Below are 21,553 nucleotides of genomic sequence, written 5' to 3'. Positions count from 1 at the left end.
ATTTAAATCAGTTTTTTTATAAAAAGAACCGAACTCAAACAGATTTTTTCGGATCGGTTCGGTTCGATTTTTTCGGTTATGGACTATTTTTGAAATTTCAAATTTTTACCCTATTGGGCTTCATGAATGTAATAATTTTTTTCAACAATTAGTTTATCCTAATTTCATTACAAATATTAATAATAAATACAAAGTATTCAAAACACATCTTATCACTAATATCTTACTAACTACTAATAAGGTACTCACAAAATATGAAATATTAAAATTTCAAAATATATAACCAAACTCCAATACTCCATCTACATAAACATAATCATAATGTTGTAAAGACAAATAAAAATAACAACAATTACAACTTACAACACAAAATAAAAAGAAAATTTAGAAACAAACGCCAACAACATTCTCTCATCTTCATCAATATTAGCATCAACTTTAGGCATTTTCCAACTCAATATTTGGATCTATAAAAAAAAATTCAACACATGTCGATTTGAATAAAATCTAAAATTAATTATGTTTTTTGGTTCGGTTTTTTGGTTCAGCTGAATGAACCGAATACCGAACCGACATTTCGGTTTTTTTTACAAATGATATACTTTGATTTTTTTAAAAATAAAAACCGATCCAAATTAGAAAAAACCGCCGGTTCGGTTCGGTGTTTTTAAGACCACAGTTTTTTTGCCTACCCCTAGCCAATACACCCCAAAACGCACCTAAACACCTCTAAACACGTCTTACAAATTAAGATGTTGATCACCCTTTATAAACTCAATATCTCTCTCGTGCTTTGTCGATGTGGGGTAGGATTTGCCTAGGGTGTTACATACACCCCTCCTTAGGGATTCAGCGTCCTTGCTGAGGTTACGTTGAGGTTTACCCCACGATTGTTCAAGAGTACACGCAGAGCCACTCTAATATCATATGTCATGACTCAATCAAGACCTAACAATATATTTTCCGTTTTGGGCCTTAACAAGACTCACACGGTTTTGTTTATAGGGCATCCATACTCTCCAAAATGTGTCTTACCAATCAAAGTGCGGATTACCCTTATAAACCTAGCATCTCTCCCGTGCTTTGTTGATGTGAGATTTGCCTAGGGTGTTACATACACCCCTTTAGAGAATCAGCGTCCTCACTGAGTTTTGCCCAAAAGAAATATATATAATATGATAAAGATAGATAATCCCTTATAATTTTTTTTAAATAAATAGAATTATACATTATTTCAAATAATGCTAATTAAAACAAATTCACACATAAACAATTAAATAGATAAACATAAATAAATTCAAACAAACAAGGAACGGGTGTTACAACATGCTTCATTTCCATTAAGTTCCATCATGTAATTTTCATGTTCGACATGATTTGAGAGACAAACCATGCTTCCATTTGATTTGTTGGACATTAAAATGAACTTCAATAGCAACAGTAATGTGTTGAATCACTGCAGTAATCACATTACTGTGACAAATATCTGTTATTCATCTTCAAAAATGAAAGTTCTTGTCTCTTGATCACACTGACATCCAAACCAATGCACAAACAATATGTAGAACCGAAGAATAGGGTACAGAAGAGAAAAAGAAACCGAAATTTTTACATCACGAACAGAAGATCACACAAACAACAGAATTTATGTATCACAAATATGCAGAAAAACTACTTACATACAGAGCTTTTAAGGACATTGCATTAGCCACTTCGATAACACCATTAGTTTAAGAAGAGAGGGCTTCAAACTTGGAGACTTCCCGATGATAGGATCATGTTTTGTTCTAACCACTAATTCTCCTTGGCGAATGCAGAACTCATAAACAAGGGAGATGCATGTAGCATATATGTAAGCCACATATTCTAGTGGTATGTGAGTCTCCATATGAATCCATACGACTAAATTAAAATTATCTGAAAAAAATGGAAAGGACCATGCTTAATTAAAGAATAGCTGTATATTTTACACACTTGAGCATTAAACTTTAAGAAACCAAAGTTTTTTTAATTAAAGACAATTGATATATATTACTCTTTATCTAAGAATTTCAAAGTTCTGTCCCATTTCCCAAACTTTTTTCAAAAAGAAAAAAATAATTATAAAAATAGTTGAGAATAACAAAGATATGCATAGCCTAATGCCAGTTATTACTATTTGTCTCGTGTTTTCCAGTTTTGGTATTGGCCCTTCGTTTGATCTAATGTTTTAAATATTATTATTTACTAGAATTACTAAAATATCCCTCAATTATTTGTAAAATAACTATTATTAAGGGAATTATTACTTTTTTTTTCATCTTTGATTATTTTAATACTAATTTATTATTTATTGGATTTTAGTTATTTTATGAAAATGAAAATTTAACACTCATTTTGTGCTCAACCTAGATTAATTTTAACATAATTAATTATCTATTTTATTACACGACAGTAAAATAAGAAGAAAATTTGAAACTCATGTCATAGCTTTATTGCATTTTTATTGAATTGTTCTATCTATTAATTTATTCTATAACAATTGAAGAAAATTTAATATTCATGTCATAGCTTGATTGGATTTTTAAATAGGGTAAATTAAAATTCAAAAGAAGGGATCTTCTAGAAGATTCTTGTTTAGGTTTGTTAATGGGTAGTGGTGTCCAGACTCCAAAATCTAATGCAATCCACTCAATCTGTCTAATCCGCAGAAATTCAATCCATAAAAATCCGATCTATGGATTGGTGGGTTGGATTAGATTGAAAACTTGAAAATTGCTAGTCGATGGATTGGATATGAGTAAATCCTCAAAAATCCGCGAATCCGAAAAAAAATTAATTAATTAAGAAATTAAACTTGTAAATATAGCATTAGTACTTATAAGTTAAAATACAGCATTAGTACTTATAAGTTAAAATATAGTTACATTAACATAATATTATATCTTATCCGATAATAATAAAAATAAAAAATAATTAAATAAACAAATATAGCTTCCTAAATAGTAAATTTTCATGTACTGATCTAAACATATGAGATTTTTTTTTCTTTTTGGTGTGTTATATTTTGAAACTTTGAATGTATTTTTTAGCTTTATTTAGACAATTAATTTATTTAAATCTTATTTAGTTTTGAATTTGATTGGTAGTAAAGTTATTTTTATATTAAATTTTTTTATCTAATTAGTTCGTGGATTGGAAAGAATTAAAAATTTTTAGTCTGCAAAAAAATCTACAAAATAGTGGAATGGATATAGATTAGGTCAAATCTGTATCCAATCCACATATGTATGGATTGGATTTGAATTGAGTTTCACCAATCCGTGCATTGGATTGAATTGAAAATTTATATTCTGTAAAATCGTGGATCGTATATGGATTGATACTCAATCCGCAAAATCCAATCTGCGAACACCCGTACTAATGGGGTTGCATCATTTATAGGTTTGTAGATTAGGCTTAGGCCTCATATAGACTTATGGCGTGTAGGGTCAATTAAGGAAAATTATTTTAGATTGGGCCAAGCATTTAGACCGCTGGGTAGAGTTTATCTTTTTGTTTGAAATCTGAATTTGTTTGAATTTGGCTAAAGTTTGAATGAATCTAAATACAAATATCTGGCGTGTTTTTTTAAGCCCACCAATAATAATAATATAATAATAATAATAATAAATATGAAAAATATTTCATTCACAAATGAAACATATCTCTATTAAATATTAACTAAGTTATGATTTAATATTAATATGAAAAATATTTCATATAAAAAATATTTTATTATTAATGTTGTAAAAAAAATTATTTTTATTTATCATTTATCATTTATAAATTTATGATATTTATAATTTTATTTATTAAAATCATGATATTTAGTTATTTACTTATTCATTTAATAAATTATAAACATAAATAATTAAATAAATATCATAAATAACATTATTCATTTAATAAATATCATAAATAAAATTATGATATTTATAATTTTATTTATTAAAATCATGATATTTACTTATTCATTTAATAAATTATAAATATAAAAAATTAGAATATTTATTTAAACTAAGATTTAATGATTTAAATTAATTTTTAAAAGTCTATGCTAAAAAATATATTAAAACATTTAATTTCAAGATATTTTACTTTAATTTCATAACATTTTATATTTACTTTTTATTAAAAAAATTACTTAAATATATTTTGGCTCACATGCTATTGATGGCCCACGGGTCACGTGCTAGCCCACCAATGAACCATGCTTATTACGTGCTTTTTCACGTGCTGTGTTTTAGCCAATCTCTAATCGTACCGTGCTTTTAAGGCCCGCATGCCTAAAATTCTAGGCCCGGCACGGTCTACGTGCGTGCCGTGCCGTGCCCCACCGAAACGTGCTCGTGCTGTGCCACGTGCCGCTCGGCCCATTGGCCATCTCTAACCACAACATAAATAAAACATAAACAATAACATAAATCTAAGTCTAACCCCACCAAAAATCCACAAATAAAATTATATAAAACACGACAAGTCCATGTAAAATAACGCGAATTCTGATATATATTTTTAATTTAATTTAACTTATTTTTTTAATTAATCCTATTATATTTTTTATTTAACTTATATTTTTTATTTTATTTTATTTAATAAATAATTCAATTAATAAATAACTCGAATCCGGATATCTGATTTTCTAGATGCATTTACATTCGAATTTGAATTTGGATCCATATAAATTCTAAGTTTTAGCATCCGGATCCGTATTTTTTAATGTACAAATTTGGATCTTTGTGGATTTGTTTGCTAAACTCTAAACTACTACTTATAATTTAGATTGATTCCTTAAATTTTTAATGCCATTTCACAAATCTTAATAATAATAACAATAAAAAAAGGAGTTTCAAGATTTAGAAGATCAATAATGAAATTCTTTAATTGAAGAAAAAAAAATCAACTACATATAATTCAATCCCAATCACTTAAACAAGGATCCTTCCAAACCTAAAAATTTAAAAATAGTCCAAATCAAAAGTAAAAACTCAAAAAATTGATATAAAATCAGATAAAACTAAAATATTAATTAAGTGCCCATCTAATTAGACCAAAGGACGTAAAGTAATAAATATTAATGTGCATGTGTTTACTAATTTCGCGAACGTTCTCCTTCTAGTGAAACATAATAGACACCTATAATCAAATTAATAGTGCCCAACCAGAACTTTACACCACATCCATAAAAGAGATGTTGAGTCCCGGCCCCCTTTACCTCTAGCTCTTTCTTGTATGTCAAAACAATCAACTCAAAGGACAAATCCTATTAAGTATCCCCTCCCCAACATGGAAAGCAATTATGCATATGTGTCAAAAAAAAAAGTTGACTATCAATTTCCCACCACAAAGCAAAAGCTAATATGTAATAATTTGATGATGGGGTACATTAAAAACATTTTCAACTAGACAAATGCTTTTGATAATTGATCTGGTTAAAGCCCCTAAACACTTTTCATAATTTGGTTCTTACATAAACAATAATGCTTCCTTGTTTTTAAAGTCAATTTCCACTGTGACTTTGGGCCTTCAGAAGTCACATTGCCAAGGCCATTGGGACAGCTGATACACTGGTAATGGGGAAAGAATAGAATTTAGTTTTAACTAATAATCATTGCAAGTGAGATATTAAGCTTCCATTTATGGTAATTAAGCAACATCATCATTATGACATTCATGTTTCATCATCATCATCATCACTTTTGTTGCTTTGACAAGACAAAGATAATTAAGTTTTTAGTTGTGATTTTAACTAAAACTCATTGAGAATCCATGTGCTTATGTTTCCTAGTTGTGCTAATGAAGGTTACATTATGGGGTCATCTCAAATGGACCCTTTTGCTTTTATACTATTAGTTTTCGGTTTCAATTAATTGGCAACAAAATGTGGGATGTTTCCTACACCTTTCTGTTGTGATATATGTAATAGTTCAAATAGCACTCTTCTGCCAGTCCCATAAATTGTGATAATTGAAAAAGAAATTCACTTTGCATATGAAAGTATTCGGTTGCTTGTTTAACTAATTTCTGATTATGAATTGCGGAACAAAAGTTAGTTGCCGAGAAGAATTGATTGAAACAGAAATGAAACGTGGAGATTCAAGATATAGAATTTGAATCGGACTTATTAGGTAAGAGTCCAATGTAATAATTATGCATAAAAATTGAAATTTACTGAGAATTTGATCACCATAGGTTCATAGAAAGAACAGATTTCTGGTTTAAAAATTTCGCTAATACTAATTGTAATTTCATCCTTTTTGGAAAAAAAAAAAAAGAAGAAAGAAAAAGAAACGAAAAGACTATAAATTATAAGCCATGGAGATGAGACTAAGCAATAAGCATAGTTACATTATTAGGTTAACAGTGGCTCTTTCTTTTCAATTATTTGTCTGTGGTTGGATAATTAGCTTAGGAAAAGATAGCTTAAGGATAATTGAAAGAGCCAAATTCCAATTTCAAGGACATATGAATTATGTCTCCCGGCCCGCTATTAATTTCAAATAAGCAATCGATTGTTATTATCTTCCAAATCTTTCTTCACATGAATATATTTCAATCCCAAAATTTCCTATCACATATGTCTGATTAGCAACCCTTTACAATTTGGAAATTATGACATTGCTTTACCAATAAGTCATCATTAACAAACATTTAATTTCTTTTTTTTGTTTCTATATAATGAATTTGCTTTTGGGTTTGGTTATAGAGCTATTGATGTTAATATAACTTTTCATTTGAGGGAAGTGAGAAAAAGTAAGAAATTAACTAAAAAAATTTAATAGCACTTTCAAATTGTATGCTTCAAGCTGTTTAGCTAAATCATGCAAATTCTTCCATCTAAGTTTTGGTACAAACGTCTAATAAGTCCTTTCACTAAATTCAACCATCACGAAACAGTCAATTTATTAAATTTGACTTTGAAACTATAATATTAATTAGATCATTAACTTGGAACTCAAAATTCTGAGTCGATGACTTGCTAACACAATATCACAGCGAAAGTCTTGTCTATGAATCTCATTTAACACGATCAAATATTACAACTGATGGTTATAATTACAAAGACTCTTGATTTTGACAATTTACTTATATATCCAATGTTTCAATCAAGGATTGCTGACGATATTAAAATAAAAAAATAAATTAAAAACAAAAAATATAGACTCCAATCAGTGTATTTGATTTGTAGTTATTAAAATCTGTATCATTTATTATTTAACTTATTTTTTCACTTTAATATAATTAGGAATTGCTGATTAGAGATTTGTTGGAAAGTTCGAGAAATCTTTAAAACTACACAGTTTTAAAACATTATAAAATTAACACTTTAAAACTGCAAGGTGAGGTTTTAAAACTTTCCCTCACTTTCCCACAAATATAATTTTACCAATTCTTACATAAATACATTTTAATAGGATATAGAATTATGATACGTATTTAATTTTTTTTTCTCTCACTTATTCTCTTGGATAAATCTGCTATTTATAACAAATTGTACTATGGATTAGCCTTCAGCGTCTACTTTTTAGGGCATTTTTCTTGGGGTCTAAAACACTATTGGCTAAGTAATATAAAGGTCATGGACCTGTCTACAAAGGTTAATTATGACTATTTATTTATTTTATGTATAGTACCACAGCTCATTTCTCTTGCTGGCTAGACATGCATATAAATTTATGGGACCCCATGACTCCAATATTAGGTTTCCTAAGTAAACTAATCTTTAACCTAATCAAATTAAAGGAATCCCCAGCTAAGCTTTTGCAATAAAAGACATGTACAAACATTTGAATTCGATCTCGGATTTGATATTCTTCAGGCATATCATCAAATTGTTTCTACCAAAACTCAATTGAAACACTTCTGGTAGTACGTGTTGTTTTTGTTGTTTAATGCACCGCCATGTGATTGTGAATATCAACACATAATACGAGTCTTTGAAGCAACATCTAACCACTCAGAATTTTATGTGTTTAATTTCTAGCTTGATGCTGAATCCCCCAAGTCAACCCAAAAACTAGTACATTATCACAAAATTATTAACCTTTAAAATATTGCATGTTTGTGTGTTCCAATCATTTGATATATGACACAGGTACATACATTCCCTTCGGTGGATAAAAAGCATGTCATAAAATTTTAATATAAAGTAAAATGGAACAATGATCAGAAACTGAGCTTTATATTATGAACAAGCTGATATTATTATTTGACAGCAAAGCCGAAGGGAATATGCATGTAACAAAAGTTGACTTGATAACATAACAGCTCATATTTTTGCTATAAGATAAGCTTCAGAAGCTCATTATGAGTTTTAATGGAGTCTTTATTTAATATTAACATCAAACTTGGATGGCCGAATTTGGACGTTGATAAAGGTCAAGGAAGCTTCACAATGTCAGAACAAAGAGACAGATTAAGTATCACATAAATCAAATTATTCAAATTATTATTAATTCAGTGAACGTGCTTAAGAAAAAAATATTTGAAAATTTTCAGAAAGCTAGAAGCTCTTCATCAGTTTGGATGTTTGTATCCCATGCATATCTTGCATAGAATATTTTGTCTTTTTGACATCTTTTTTGAAGATTTGTTCTTAAAACAAATCAACTTGCTCTATTATTTCCCTATTTTCTTTTATCAACTTTTTTTTTCCTCCTTGTACCCATAATATGAGTATATAACTGCTCAATTAATCTCTGACATTTGAATCAATTATTCATCCAATCCCTATATTTTCAAACATTACCCAAATAACAATACCATTACTCTCGTAGCAGTTGAATCTGACTATTTAAGGGTAAAATAATATTTTAGTTTATATAACTTTTAAATAAATTTGACATACAACAGACGAAAAATAGATTGTAATTAACAAATTAAACATATGTTAATTGACTTGGACTAAAGGAATAATTACTCTCCAAAATATTCTAATAGACACCTTGTCTTTCTTTATATTTACACAACTGTTATTACTTAAATTTAATACTAATGTTGGACCCTTGTGTAATCGCTTAAGTTTTTGGGTTTAGTAGTTTAATTAACAGGGTATTAAAGCTAAAGTTTTATGTTTAACCTCCCATGTGCTCAGTCTCAACTTATATTTATGTCATGAGAGAGTCTGTTAAGACTGTCTTAGTCATAAGCACTAGTTTTACATCCTTACTTAGTAGCCTAAGCTTCTGTTAGAAATTCTTTACATTAATGAGAATTATGGAAAGAAATTTTACATTTTCAATCAATTCATAGTCTTGATTAGAGAGCCAAATTGAATTCTGGCATTGTGCAATTCATGCTGTCACTTGTCATATTGAGGAAGCCAGGAATCTGAATTCTATAATTCATCCATATTTGTCCTTATTCCAGTTTCAGAATTAATACACACGCAATGCCATGGAGGACAAATTCATTATTGTGATTGTCTTTATACATTGTACACAAATTTACTTCTTTTATTCATGATTTTGGCTTTATCCTTGGATAGCATCACAGCTTTAATTTGCATTAGCTCACAAAATTAAAGCATTAGTGTATTGATTTCAAGAAATAATGGAGGATTTCAGATTAAAGAAACAAGAAAAACCAGTGGGGGGTTGGTGGAATTAGAAGGCCAATCTATTGAAAAAGTAATATGCCTCCCTATTTTCCATTTTTCAATGAAGTTGAAAACAATTTGTACTAAAAGTGAAAGTTTCCCAAGTGATAGATATTTCTAGTCAAAGAAGGAAACGTTGAATAGAAAATTCAATTTGTTAACGTATTTTCATCATAGTAAATATGACCAAAAAAAGGAGTGTATATATATATATAAATAGCTTTCCGTTATGATGAATTTATTGCACCACACTACATTGAAAATCTTACCTAATTTTGGGTATTTCTTGTTTCAAAAGATTTTATTCATTTTTCAACCTTGTGGCTAATTTTTTATTAAGAATCTTGATACAAACTTTGTTAAAATAAGGTATTATTTTATTTATCGTATTTGTTTGGACTTGTGTGATTTATCACCACCACCTTAAATTTTTTACTTCGGCAGCTGATATGAAAATTTTGCAGTGACTACGGAGCATCAGCTGCACAGTACATCCATTCTTTTTTTTTTAACTAATAATTTTTCATTATTGTTAACAATTGTTATGTTGTATATACAATTTATTTATGTTAATAAAAATTTTTTTAACAATGTATAGAGCAACTGATGCACCGTTGAAAAACCCAATTTGCAAAGTTTTCACTTCAACCATTAAAAAATAATAATAATATCTATCAAACTAAAAGCCCCACCAGGAGCGGAAAATTTTTCTTAAATTCTGAAGAACTTTTGATGATGCTAAGTCAAATTATTGGATGGTCCATTCCATGCTTTCATCTCCATCAGAGGATGCCTTTAGTTAAATCCAAGCCGTTGGATGAAACTGGGACCCGTCGTTTCGTGGTCCCGGATGCTGACATGGACCAACCAAAGAATAGGGAAAGCACAACTCAGAACATAAGATATCTATATATATATAAATTTACATCCATAATCTAACAATCAGCCTCTTTAAGTCTCCTATTAATTTGATTCCCTACCAAGCTTCTACTTCATTTTCAATTCTCAGCTTTTCTTATCAATTATCACCTCTCTCTTCTCTCTCTCTCTCTCTGACTCTCTCTGTGTTCAGAATCTATAGCTAAAAGACTCGTTATAAAGTTTCCTAGCTAGTAACAAGTTCTTTGAAGTTATTGTGCCAGCAGTGAAGCAAAAAAAAAAAAAAAAATTGAACAGCTTGCACATGGGGAGGCATTCTTGTTGTTACAAGCAGAAGCTGAGGAAAGGCTTGTGGTCTCCTGAGGAAGATGAGAAGCTCCTGAATTATATCACTAAGCACGGCCATGGCTGCTGGAGTTCTGTCCCTAAATTAGCCGGTAAAATTTATTTAGAAAATAACAATCATGCTTGCTCTGTTATTTTAATGTTCAATGCATTTAACACAATGTTTTTACTTGCAGGCCTTCAAAGATGTGGCAAAAGCTGCAGATTAAGATGGATTAATTACCTTAGGCCTGATTTGAAGAGAGGAGCATTTTCCGTACAGGAAGAGAGTTTGATTGTTGAGCTCCATGCAGTGCTTGGCAACAGGTTGTTTTAGTGAACTTCATTTTCGTTTAATTCTGTTTTTGATGCTTTTGGCTAATATGTTTTGTCGGCTGCAAATTGATCAGATGGTCTCAGATTGCAGCTCAGTTACCGGGAAGAACTGATAATGAGATAAAGAATCTATGGAATTCAAGCATTAAGAAGAAGCTGAGGCAAAGGGGCATTGACCCCAATACTCACAAGCCGCTTTCTGAGGTTGAAAACGATAAAGAACAGCAGCTCACGGTCATCAACAAGAACAGTGACAAAGCCTCTGCAGAATCATCAAAAGACTTGGCTGCTGAAATAATGCACCCACTTGAAGTCTCTTCGAGCTCTGAGATCAACACTAACAATAATAATAATGCCAGCATGTTAAATTTGGTAGATAAGTTTGCTGCAGCTGCTTCTAACAACGAAAGCTCAACCACAAGTTGTAGGCCTGATTTGATGGGATATTTTCCCTTTCAGAAGTTGAATTATGGCCCCAATATTGGTCTCTCAGTTAACACAAACACTTCTTCTCTTTTTTTCAATCCGAATTCCACCTCTTCTGAGATGATTTCTGAGTTTAATTCCAGCATAATCCCTTCTATTTCGGCATCAGTCTTCCAAACTCCAATTCGCGTAAAGCCTTCTATTAGTCTTCCTTCCGAGAATCCTTCTGTAGGCACTAGTGACATCAATGGAATACAAAACTGGGAACCTAGTAGCTTTAGCAACAATTGCAGCACCAGCAATGGAAGCACAACAAGTATTGAACTGCAGAGCAGCAGTAGCTTCTTTGAAGGCAACGTCTTCTCTTGGGGAATAACTGCAGATTGTGGCAAATCTAATGATCAAGAAGCTCAAATTCGCGCATTAGAAGGCGATCAAGAAGATATCAAATGGTCTGAGTACCTCAACACTCCATTCTTTCTTGGAAGCACAATACAAAATCATCAAACCTCTCAGTCTATGTACAGTGATGTTAAACCAGAAGCACATTTTATATCAGAAGGCTCAAACACCACCACTTGGATTCAAAACCAGCATCAACAAGCTTCACAAACTACACCAGCAATGTATACAAAGGACTTACAAAGACTTTCTGTGGCTTTTGGACAAACCCTTTAGCTTGTAGAATCAAAAGGAAGAGAGATATTACACAAAGTTTTTTAACTTTATTGCGGATTGGGGGGGAAAAATGTGTCTTCGGAGTCACAGGCGTGTGTGCTATTAAAGCATAGAATTTTTCTTTTGAATTTGTAAATGTGTCTAATACAAATCTTCCTCTTTATTTTGTTAATCCATATTTGTATTTGAACAAATCAGTAAGCTTATGCTAATAAGGCTTGCCTGTGATGAGTACTTTTTTTTCTGCTTCTGTGCTTTCAACTTTATGTGTAAATCCAATCAAAAAGATTGATTCTTTTCAAATCCAAAGTGGATGGAGATTGAGACTGTCTTTGTTACATATCCATATATCTTTTGGTTTCTAGGATTCATGGTTACTTTAATACTATCAACCATACAGCAAAATTCCACAAGTGCTTTTGCAGAATGCAAAATTCAAGGGACCATTTTTCATAAATGGGGGTCTATCACTGTCCCCCTCAAAGATTGAGATAGTTTTCACTTTTTTCACAGCCTTTAAGTCACTTCAAAACTCAAATGGTCCATGCCAAGAAATTATACTTGTCTTCTTCTTTTGGGTGTTACCTTGTCTTAAAAACATAAATGGTTATTCCAACTAAAGCGAATACAAAAGCAATGCAAAAATGTCCCACACAGAAGCAAGTCAAATAAAAATTGTAACCATACGTTCATAACTTCATCACAGCCATTTAGGCATTTATATTATCTTCTGAAGACATTGGTGAGAGGCCAAGTGCATGAAAAATTTCAATCCAATGCACAGTGTGCACTCATAGGTGACAAGATATGCATATCAATTATCACAAAAGGACACCAAGCCCTATGTGTCCTTGCCATCTGGGCCTATACTTTTACTTCCTCTCTGAGAAACTGTGAAAAGGGTCCCTCAAATGGACGCCTATTGATTCTGAAGTTTCAATGGAGAGAAAAAAGGACAATTTTGTAACAGAGGATGATTGATTGATTGCAAGGATAAGAGGGGGCTAGTTAGGTATGTTAATCATAATCATGAAGAATAAGCATCATTTCCTTAAGAATTGATTAGGCCCAGTGGCATGCGTTGGAGATAAATATATAAGGCAAAAGCAAGTTATTGTGGAGAAGAAAATTTAATTGAACTTCTTTCGCAACCAATAGTATTCTCATTTAGAACCAATGTGCTAGTCCTGTTTTTTCCTTAAAAGATTAAACAAATACAAACCGAAGTCTAAACAAAATTAATTAATTATAAAATTGCTTGCTAAAATTTTATCAATTGAATTAACTAGTATATAATACTACACTTACTTTTTAAAATTTTATTCTTTAATAAAAATTAAAAAATTAATAAAGATGTGGTCGAGTGATTTTCAAATAATTTTATTTAGCTGACCACCCAAATTTATAAATTAGTAAAAATAAAAGGGTAAAAAATATATTTAAGTTTTGCTCACCCGTTTTATGTGATATGAAGTATTAGAAAGGTTATTAAAACGCATGAATAGTGGGTTGCCATATTCGTTAATTTGATTTCCACAAACAAGACAGAAAGCTTTATGTTCCTCCATGTGCATAGGCACCAAAGAAGTAATATATCTCAATAAAATAAGCATAAACCTCTTCTAATTGGAGGCATTGGTGAATGTTTATACTAAAATGGACAAATAAATATATGGAGATATGTACAGATTTGCATATATAAAACTCAAACACATGTGAAGTAAATTATTAGACCTTTCAATTGTGGCCCTACAACAATCATGAATGAAGAAAGAATACAAAAGTATTGCATTAGAAATGGCAGATTCAAGTGCTTGGTGATAAGATACCAGCTTTTCTGGGTGGCAAATTTTGATTTCAATTTATTTATATTAAGAAAGTTGAATATGTTTTGGAATCTTTGCTTTTTTCATCAAATATATTAATAAGCAGCAAGGTTCAAGCAATGAATAATTTATTGGGGAAGATTAATGCAATGATGATGAAATGATTACGGCAATGATAATGATATAACTATTTAACAAATTAGCATATTGTCAAAATACACTATTGCTGAAATAATTTATTGAGAGCTTGCTTTGAGTGAAAATATTCTTGCATGACACAGTGAATCAAAGTGAGAACGACTTTGATCATGAGTTTGTTTGACATTGAGGTTAGTTAATTGTATCTTAAAAAATATAAAATTAAAATATTTGATAAATATATAATAAATAGAGTGGGCAAAAAAGTCCGGGCCGGTCCAAGCCCGCGGTTTTTTTTTTTAAATAAATTTATAAATTAGAATAATATAATTAAAAATTAAAAAGTAATTTAAAAATAAAAAAGAAAACTTAAATTCTTAACTTATAAATCAATTATGATTCAAAAAAACTAAAATTATGATACTAAACTCCCTCTCTTGTATTAATTAATTAAAAGATCGCTTGAATTAGAAAATTCAGTATTAAAGAAAATTAAAGTTATGAGCTTTTATTTACTTTATTTATTATTTTACATTGAAATATTTTTTTTAATTTATCTATGATTATAATAACTTGTTGATCATTAATTTATTTCAAATTTAAAAAAATTTAAAAAATAAATAAAGTTCGAGCCCGGCCCAAGCCCAGGCCCTCACGCTAAACTTAAAGTGGGCTTGAAGTGTTTGCCATCCCTAATAATGAAACACCCACAATATATTTATTATTTTACAAAAATTATTATTTAAAAATCATATTTACTATGTATTATCAATTTTTATTTTATAGTTACAGTTTTTTTTTTTTTTTTTCCATAAACTATATATAGTACCTCACTAAGAAACAGGGCTAACTGATGCTTGTTGAGGATCATTCTCCCCTTCGTTGCCCATATATTCGTCTTTGCAACTGCTTGACCATGCCATAAGCCCTAAAGTGCAAACGGTTTTTTGGCATGCCCCTCGATCAATGTACTGATGGTTTAGCCAAATGTAATCCAGGCATTTCAGCATTTAGTGCTACTTTTTGAGGTGTCAATGGAGATTTCCATTGTTGAGGACAATACAATTTCAACACATATACATTATTTAATATTATAGATTTCAGCATGATCAGTAAAATACAATTTCAATATAATCATATTTATGGTGAGGATAATACAGTCACATATACATTATTTAATATGAGCATTGCTCGTTCCTCTTATACTTAGTGAGATAAACCACGTGCTACTTTATGTAAAAATTTACATGAAAACTCTTGGGGTTTCGCAAATATTACTTTTCATGATATAAATTTATAAACTTATTTCCTCTTTTTTTTTTCTTTTAATAAATTTTATAGTAGAAATAATAAAGTGAAAATGACTAACACATAAGTTTCAATAAATATTAAATGCTACCACTGAATTTATATGCTTAAATTTTTGTCTCAAAAAATTATGCTTACAGTTAACACGTGGTCAATCTCTTGTATTTGAATAGTCGATCTCTTTAATTTGAATTTATTTCTTACTTTTCAATATGATGACATTTTCCTCGTCTTTTGTATAATCAAACCATAACTTATAATTCTCTCTTTTCATTTATTTATTTATTTTTGAAAATGACTTAAAATTGGATGAATTTTGGTTGCGCGCGATCCATATGTTATAAAATTAATCATGCACACACCACTAATACATAGAATTAAAATATTCTACTTCCCACACATGGTGATGAAAATAATGATCATTCTAATATTCCTTTCACTCATTTTTAGGCATAATTTTCAAATCCGAGAATAATAAAGTCTCGATTCCCTTATAATAAATCTTCTATTTAAGACTTCTACTACTACTACTATTATTATTATAAAAAAATTGAAATCATGAAACCATCAAAAGTTAATGCAACGTTATACTTCAACTTATGCAGGGTGCTAATTAGTCCAGTCAAAATAATCTCTTATGGAAAGATAAGAAGTTTAGGATTCGAACCCACACATATAACCACACAAAAATTTCGTCCCATATGTCCTATTTTTCAAAAACTTTTGACCGGTGAGGATCAATACCCAAAACTTGGGTCTCTTTTTATTTTATTAAATATTCTAATTCAATAAGTTCTAATTTCTAATATTTTTTCTACTCATTTTACATTTATCAATGCCAAATACATAACATTTGCTACAGTTAAATCTAATACATGTCTGCGAATTTGAGTTAATTTGTAGACACGTAGAAGTACCATGTCAACCATACAACAAATAAATGATGTTATGACTTGTGTATATTTATTTTAAATAATCACCATGCAAGTACTGATTATATTAAATTTAATTATACATATCATATATACATTAATTAGTTATATTATCTCAGATATACTTTTAAATTTATCCTCCTAAGTTGCTGCCTTTCATATAACCCTAGCTTTCATCCCTGCTAATAACCCGACCTGGTTACCAATTATAAAACTTATCCGGGAAGGCCCATATCATGGCTCATAGGCCCAAGGCTACCAATGACAAAAACAATGAATTAAAGAACTCATATTTAAGACCTCAAAACGTTGGATACTTGGATGGGTTATTGGATACATACGTCTGTTCATTCTTCTACAAAATTATTCACTCCATTTGAAGTTGTTTATGGAATCGAACCTCCATATATCCCTGCCGTCTTAATTTATACTCTAGGCAGTACTAGAAGGTAAACTGTTGAAGTTATTACCATATAACAAATTCCCAGAAGGGAAATTTTGCTGCCAACTCGATCGAGCAGATTGACCCATCACTTTCCCCGTAACATAATTCCTTTGAAGATTCCCAGGTAATAGGGCTTACAAGTATCAACAGTTATTTTCTCTAGCAGCTTAGCATTTTCAATCAAGCAAATCAATGACTCAACATCCGCTATAAGCCTCTCAAACCTGTTCAATTCCACCACTCTGATCCTTAAATCTGTAAAGCTTACATACGGATGATCCTTAACACTCCGCGCCGATCCTGATGAAGGCTCTACTGAAAATATCTGCACAGGAGAAGAGATAGACAACATTTATATTTTTGAAATTACATAATGTCACAGTAGACAGAAAAAGAATCTACCTTTTGAGTACAAATTTGTAAAATGAAGGAGATGCTTTAAAGAAGGCAGCACAAGAAAGAAGGCAGTCATCATCCTCAACTGCACTATCCAAATGCTTGACACTATATGGTTGAGGAATATTGTATGGGGCAGCCTCAGGCACCTAAAACAATTTGGTTCGGCAATATTAAAAGAAAAATGAATGATAAAAAAATTATCAAAACAAAGATAAAACACACCAACCGGAATCCCAAAAATTTCCAACTTAGGAGTCTGCAGTTGGAAGAGAAAACAGGGGAGCTGATTAATGTTATGCGTGAAGTAGAAGGAAAAACCACAATCAAAAGATACCTCAGCAAGGCTTGGGACATTTCAAAAGAAATGGTTGTGTTGCTCCCAAAAAATTCAAATGATGTCAGATCATCAGCATCAATTTTAAGATCCTCCAAACTGTTAAAATACTTCAACCCCTAAGCGCCTCAACTTGAGTAATGGACCAGAAACTTTAAGACTCTTCAGGCATGTAGTCCTCTCAATACACAACATCTAAAGAAAGGGACAGTACAGCAGGATAATAAATTTTTGACAATCTTTCCTGTTTTATCTACACTTGCGAAGTGCAACGCTGTAAGAGACCTAAGGTTGGAATAACTATCCACATGTGACAGAAAAGTGTATTGCTCAGTGGTTCTCCATACGGCAGATGTAAAGTTCAACTCTCTTCTATACACACCTTAATCTAATCCAATTCTGAAGTGAGCTCAAAACATAATTGATCCTCAAAGTCCAAACAACCAGTAAGACATGTCCACACGTATCTCCATATTCTTGATAGGATGCTGGTATGGACTGCCTTTTTCATCAAGAGCGACAAAATAAAAACAATAATATCATCAGGTAATTCACTAAGCCGATCAGGATATCATTTTCTTTAACTTCCTTCATTATCGACAGAAGAGAAGTAAGATCTTCATCCAAATTGTGTCTCCTTCTTTTCTTATTAATCAATATAACTGAAGTGTCATCCATATCATCATTGCCTCTCTTGACACACTATTCATGACAATAAAACAATCGATGGTAAAATTCTGTGGCTTGCAAAAAGTTTTTTTTTGGGGGGGGGGGAGGTGTTTGGGAAGGAATTAGCTAAAGCTTTAAGTGGGTAGATTCAACCATTAAGCACTGAACCAAAGATTGACCCCATTGGGTAAAATTTTAGCAATCATCGGTGGAATCATCATCCATAAATTAAAATGAGGTACAAACTACAAACAAACAGTGATTGCAAGTAAAGAAAAAATTGAGAAATTATGTGAACTGGGAAATATTTTCTTTAAGTAAAGTGGGAATATATATTAAATAATGGGAAAAGTATAAAAGCAAACCATCCAAAAGTAGCCATAAATCATTATGAACATCTCTAAAAGATACAGATGAGAGTACATAATGCAACAGGTTAAGAAAATTGGGAAACATTTTACATTCAAAAATATCTGGTCAATTGTATGACTTACAAGCATAGGGGCATATCTCCTTCCCATTTGCAATTACTGGTTCGGGACACAATTCCAGACCATACTGTATAATCTAAAGCCTATTTTCATTTACAGAATTTGTTTGTTTGTTTGTTCCTTTCTTTTTTTTTCCTCATTTAGTGTTTCTTCCTGTTACTCACACTAGAATTATTAGAAGCAATTTGTGTTTTGACAAGGATGAATGAATTTGGTAATGCCACCAAGAAAAAATATGTAAACTTGATTCATGTTAAATGTCTACCCATCATGCTAATAAACCTAAATTTACTTTTTTCCTAGACTTAACCAAAAATAAATAAATACAGAACTCTTATTGTATCCTCATGTTCTATAGATTTACCTAAAAGACGAAGAGAAATAATTTTTTTCCAATTGAAAACAACAGCAATAAAGTAAGTCAATAAATAAAAAGAAGATATGTTATAATATAATTTTAAACGACCAACTCAAACACATTTTTTTTTCCAATTAAAAGGAGAAGAACACATAAAGCAGAAACTTGTAGACTATAAACTCTACCCAAGTATCCATTGGCATAACACAGCAGCAAATCAGAAGGACAAAGCCTAATACATATAACAAGAAACCTACATAACTTTGCAGAGGGAGTGGGTTATAAAACCCAGAGTAGAATCTGGAAGTTGACAGGTTATAGAAGAGTTGTTGAGCTGATCCAAGGCGTCGATACACTGTGCTTCCTCCATGTAACCCTCCACTGTTATTGCTGCCTCTGCCCATCTCTTAGCTGCTTCACACAACCCTCAGGATAGCTAATATTGCAAATATTGGACTCCCAAACTGTCAAATTTCATTTCCAATTATGAATATTATGGGTAATACATATATGATTAAAAACAGCGCTTAGCTGAGTGGTTTTCAAGTAGTTTTATTTAGTTGGGTACTAACAATTCAACATTCAAAACAATACCCAGATCAGAAGCAAACAATTTTGAGCCATTAAAGCAGCAGAAGATGCTACTAATAACAATGACGACATATATCATAAAAAAACCCCAGAAAAATTAAATAGAAATAAAAACATTAAGTTTAATTGGAAAAAAAATGAAAAAAAAAAACCTAGGATTAGGAAAGTAGACGTGATATACATTGGTCCGTTCCCAGAGTGGGAGCCACAGAGGAGGATCCGTTAGCCGAAACCCTTGTTTGTAAGGTGGTTAGTTTGCTTTGCCGCCCAAATATTGTCCAGCCTCCGAGTTTCATTAGCTTCATATTTTTTTTAATATTTTTTTTAACTTAATATTTTTGTTGGGACCTTGGGGGCCTTCAGAAATTTTCGTAAGGGCTTTTTATTGGCCCATTCTTTAGTATGATGCAGCGATATTGAAATTATGTGAAATTTTTAAAATTGTATTATATTTTTAAATTTTAATCATAATAAATTTTTTTGACTTTATCAGTAGGAATCTAATCATTCTATATAATCCAATTTGATCCAATTATACATTGGATTTTTTTGTAACCCTTAATCTGATTCAATGGAATCTTTAGTTGAATTCTAATTTAGTCCAATCCACATAAAACAAGGGTAAAAGACACCTAGACATATGGGTGGGGAAAAATGTTAGGAAATTGAGCTTCCTTTCAAGACACCCCAAACAATTTGTCAATAAATTAACAAGAAAATTTAAATGGAGAATACACTAATCACACAACACAAGATTTACGTAGAAAATTCTAAATTCGGAGAAAAATCACGACCGTTGTCACAAAACAACCAGAGAAAAATATTCATTATGTGGAAAATTATTATAACCACACTTTCAGAAATAATTTTCTCTCATCCAAACCCCAAATACATAATTCTAAACAATATCCCTTAACAAAATAAACTCGTAATACCCATATTGAAGAGCCAATTGCTCTTTCAATATAATTACATGCTTAAAAACATTTTTCTCCTATATTGGAAGCACTTAATGATTCTCTTGCATCCACCAATTGAATGCTCTCAATTGGATTATTTCTCTGGGATTTTTGGGATGCAAAGCTCTCAAATGAGAGCTTCCTTTTATAGGCAAAATTTTGCCTAAAATCAAGCCAATTTTTCAACATTCAATAGCCACAATTTCAATAGTTTTGGCCACTTCCAATTGCTTGTCAAAGTTCCCAGCCACCTCCAATTAGAATTCAAATGATGTCTTCTAAATTGAATTCAAATGAGATAAAGATCCTCTCCTGATCTGAGCACTTATGAGCTTTTAAAGATCTTGTGTCATTTGTCTTTAAGTGATAATATATGAGTATGATTTGACTTCTTTACTTTCTTTATTTATTAACTACTAATCACTCACATGTATTTTTGCTCATGAGGAGATCTGATCATGAGAGAATTATGATCCATTCAAATGATGTGTTCCAATTTGACTTTTCAATTCTTTTTTTTTAATAATTTTCAACAGAAAAAAATACGGATGAAGGAGACGACATGCATACTGGTTATGCATGTCAGTGGCATGAATGAAGGAGACGACATGCTGTCCAAAATGATAGACAATCTCTTATTTTATTAAAATCATTTGGAATTTCAGCTCGGAAGATGACGCGTCTTTTATGATCGCGTCCAAGTGACGTATTTTACAACATCATAAGCTCAAAATAGCTGGCAACAATTCAAATCTTGCCTAAGGAACAACACTTGTGCTTCTGGAGAAGTCCATCTCCATCATGCGCACATACACACACACACACACACACAGAGAGAAAG

At 31.0% G+C, this 21,553-nt stretch overlaps 2 protein-coding genes across 5 annotated transcripts; one reads left to right on the top strand and one right to left on the bottom strand.

Annotated features, from left to right (window-relative positions):
- The first annotated feature begins 10,572 nt into the window (after positions 1–10,572).
- Positions 10,573–12,301, top strand: LOC18033957 (transcription factor MYB61). Its single transcript, XM_024179483.1, has 3 exons — positions 10,573–10,935; positions 11,020–11,149; positions 11,233–12,301. Exons 1-3 carry the CDS (start codon positions 10,803–10,805, stop codon positions 12,260–12,262), a joined length of 1,293 nt encoding a protein of 430 aa, XP_024035251.1. The 5' UTR covers positions 10,573–10,802; the 3' UTR covers positions 12,263–12,301.
- A 4,486-nt stretch (positions 12,302–16,787) lies between these two features.
- On the bottom strand, positions 16,788–20,037 carry LOC112096183. 4 transcript variants are annotated; one of them, XM_024179273.1, is made up of 4 exons: positions 19,906–20,037; positions 19,420–19,626; positions 17,314–17,456; positions 16,788–17,236 (listed from the first exon to the last, which is right to left on the bottom strand). In XM_024179273.1, the coding sequence occupies exons 2-4, from the start codon at positions 19,564–19,566 to the stop codon at positions 17,224–17,226; spliced, it is 303 nt and encodes a 100-aa protein (XP_024035041.1). In that variant the 5' UTR covers positions 19,567–19,626; positions 19,906–20,037; the 3' UTR covers positions 16,788–17,223. The 4 variants fall into 4 exon arrangements, with proteins under 4 accessions (XP_024035041.1, XP_024035042.1, XP_024035043.1 ...); XM_024179274.1 differs by having other exon boundaries at positions 19,420–19,598; XM_024179275.1 differs by having other exon boundaries at positions 19,935–20,037.
- Between the last annotated feature and the right edge of the window lie 1,516 nt (positions 20,038–21,553).

This window comes from Citrus clementina, unplaced genomic scaffold (genome assembly GCF_000493195.1).
Source record: "Citrus clementina cultivar Clemenules unplaced genomic scaffold, Citrus_clementina_v1.0 scaffold_8, whole genome shotgun sequence".
NCBI lineage: Eukaryota > Viridiplantae > Streptophyta > Magnoliopsida > Sapindales > Rutaceae > Citrus > Citrus x clementina.
This window is presented reverse-complemented; position numbering and strand designations above follow the sequence as displayed.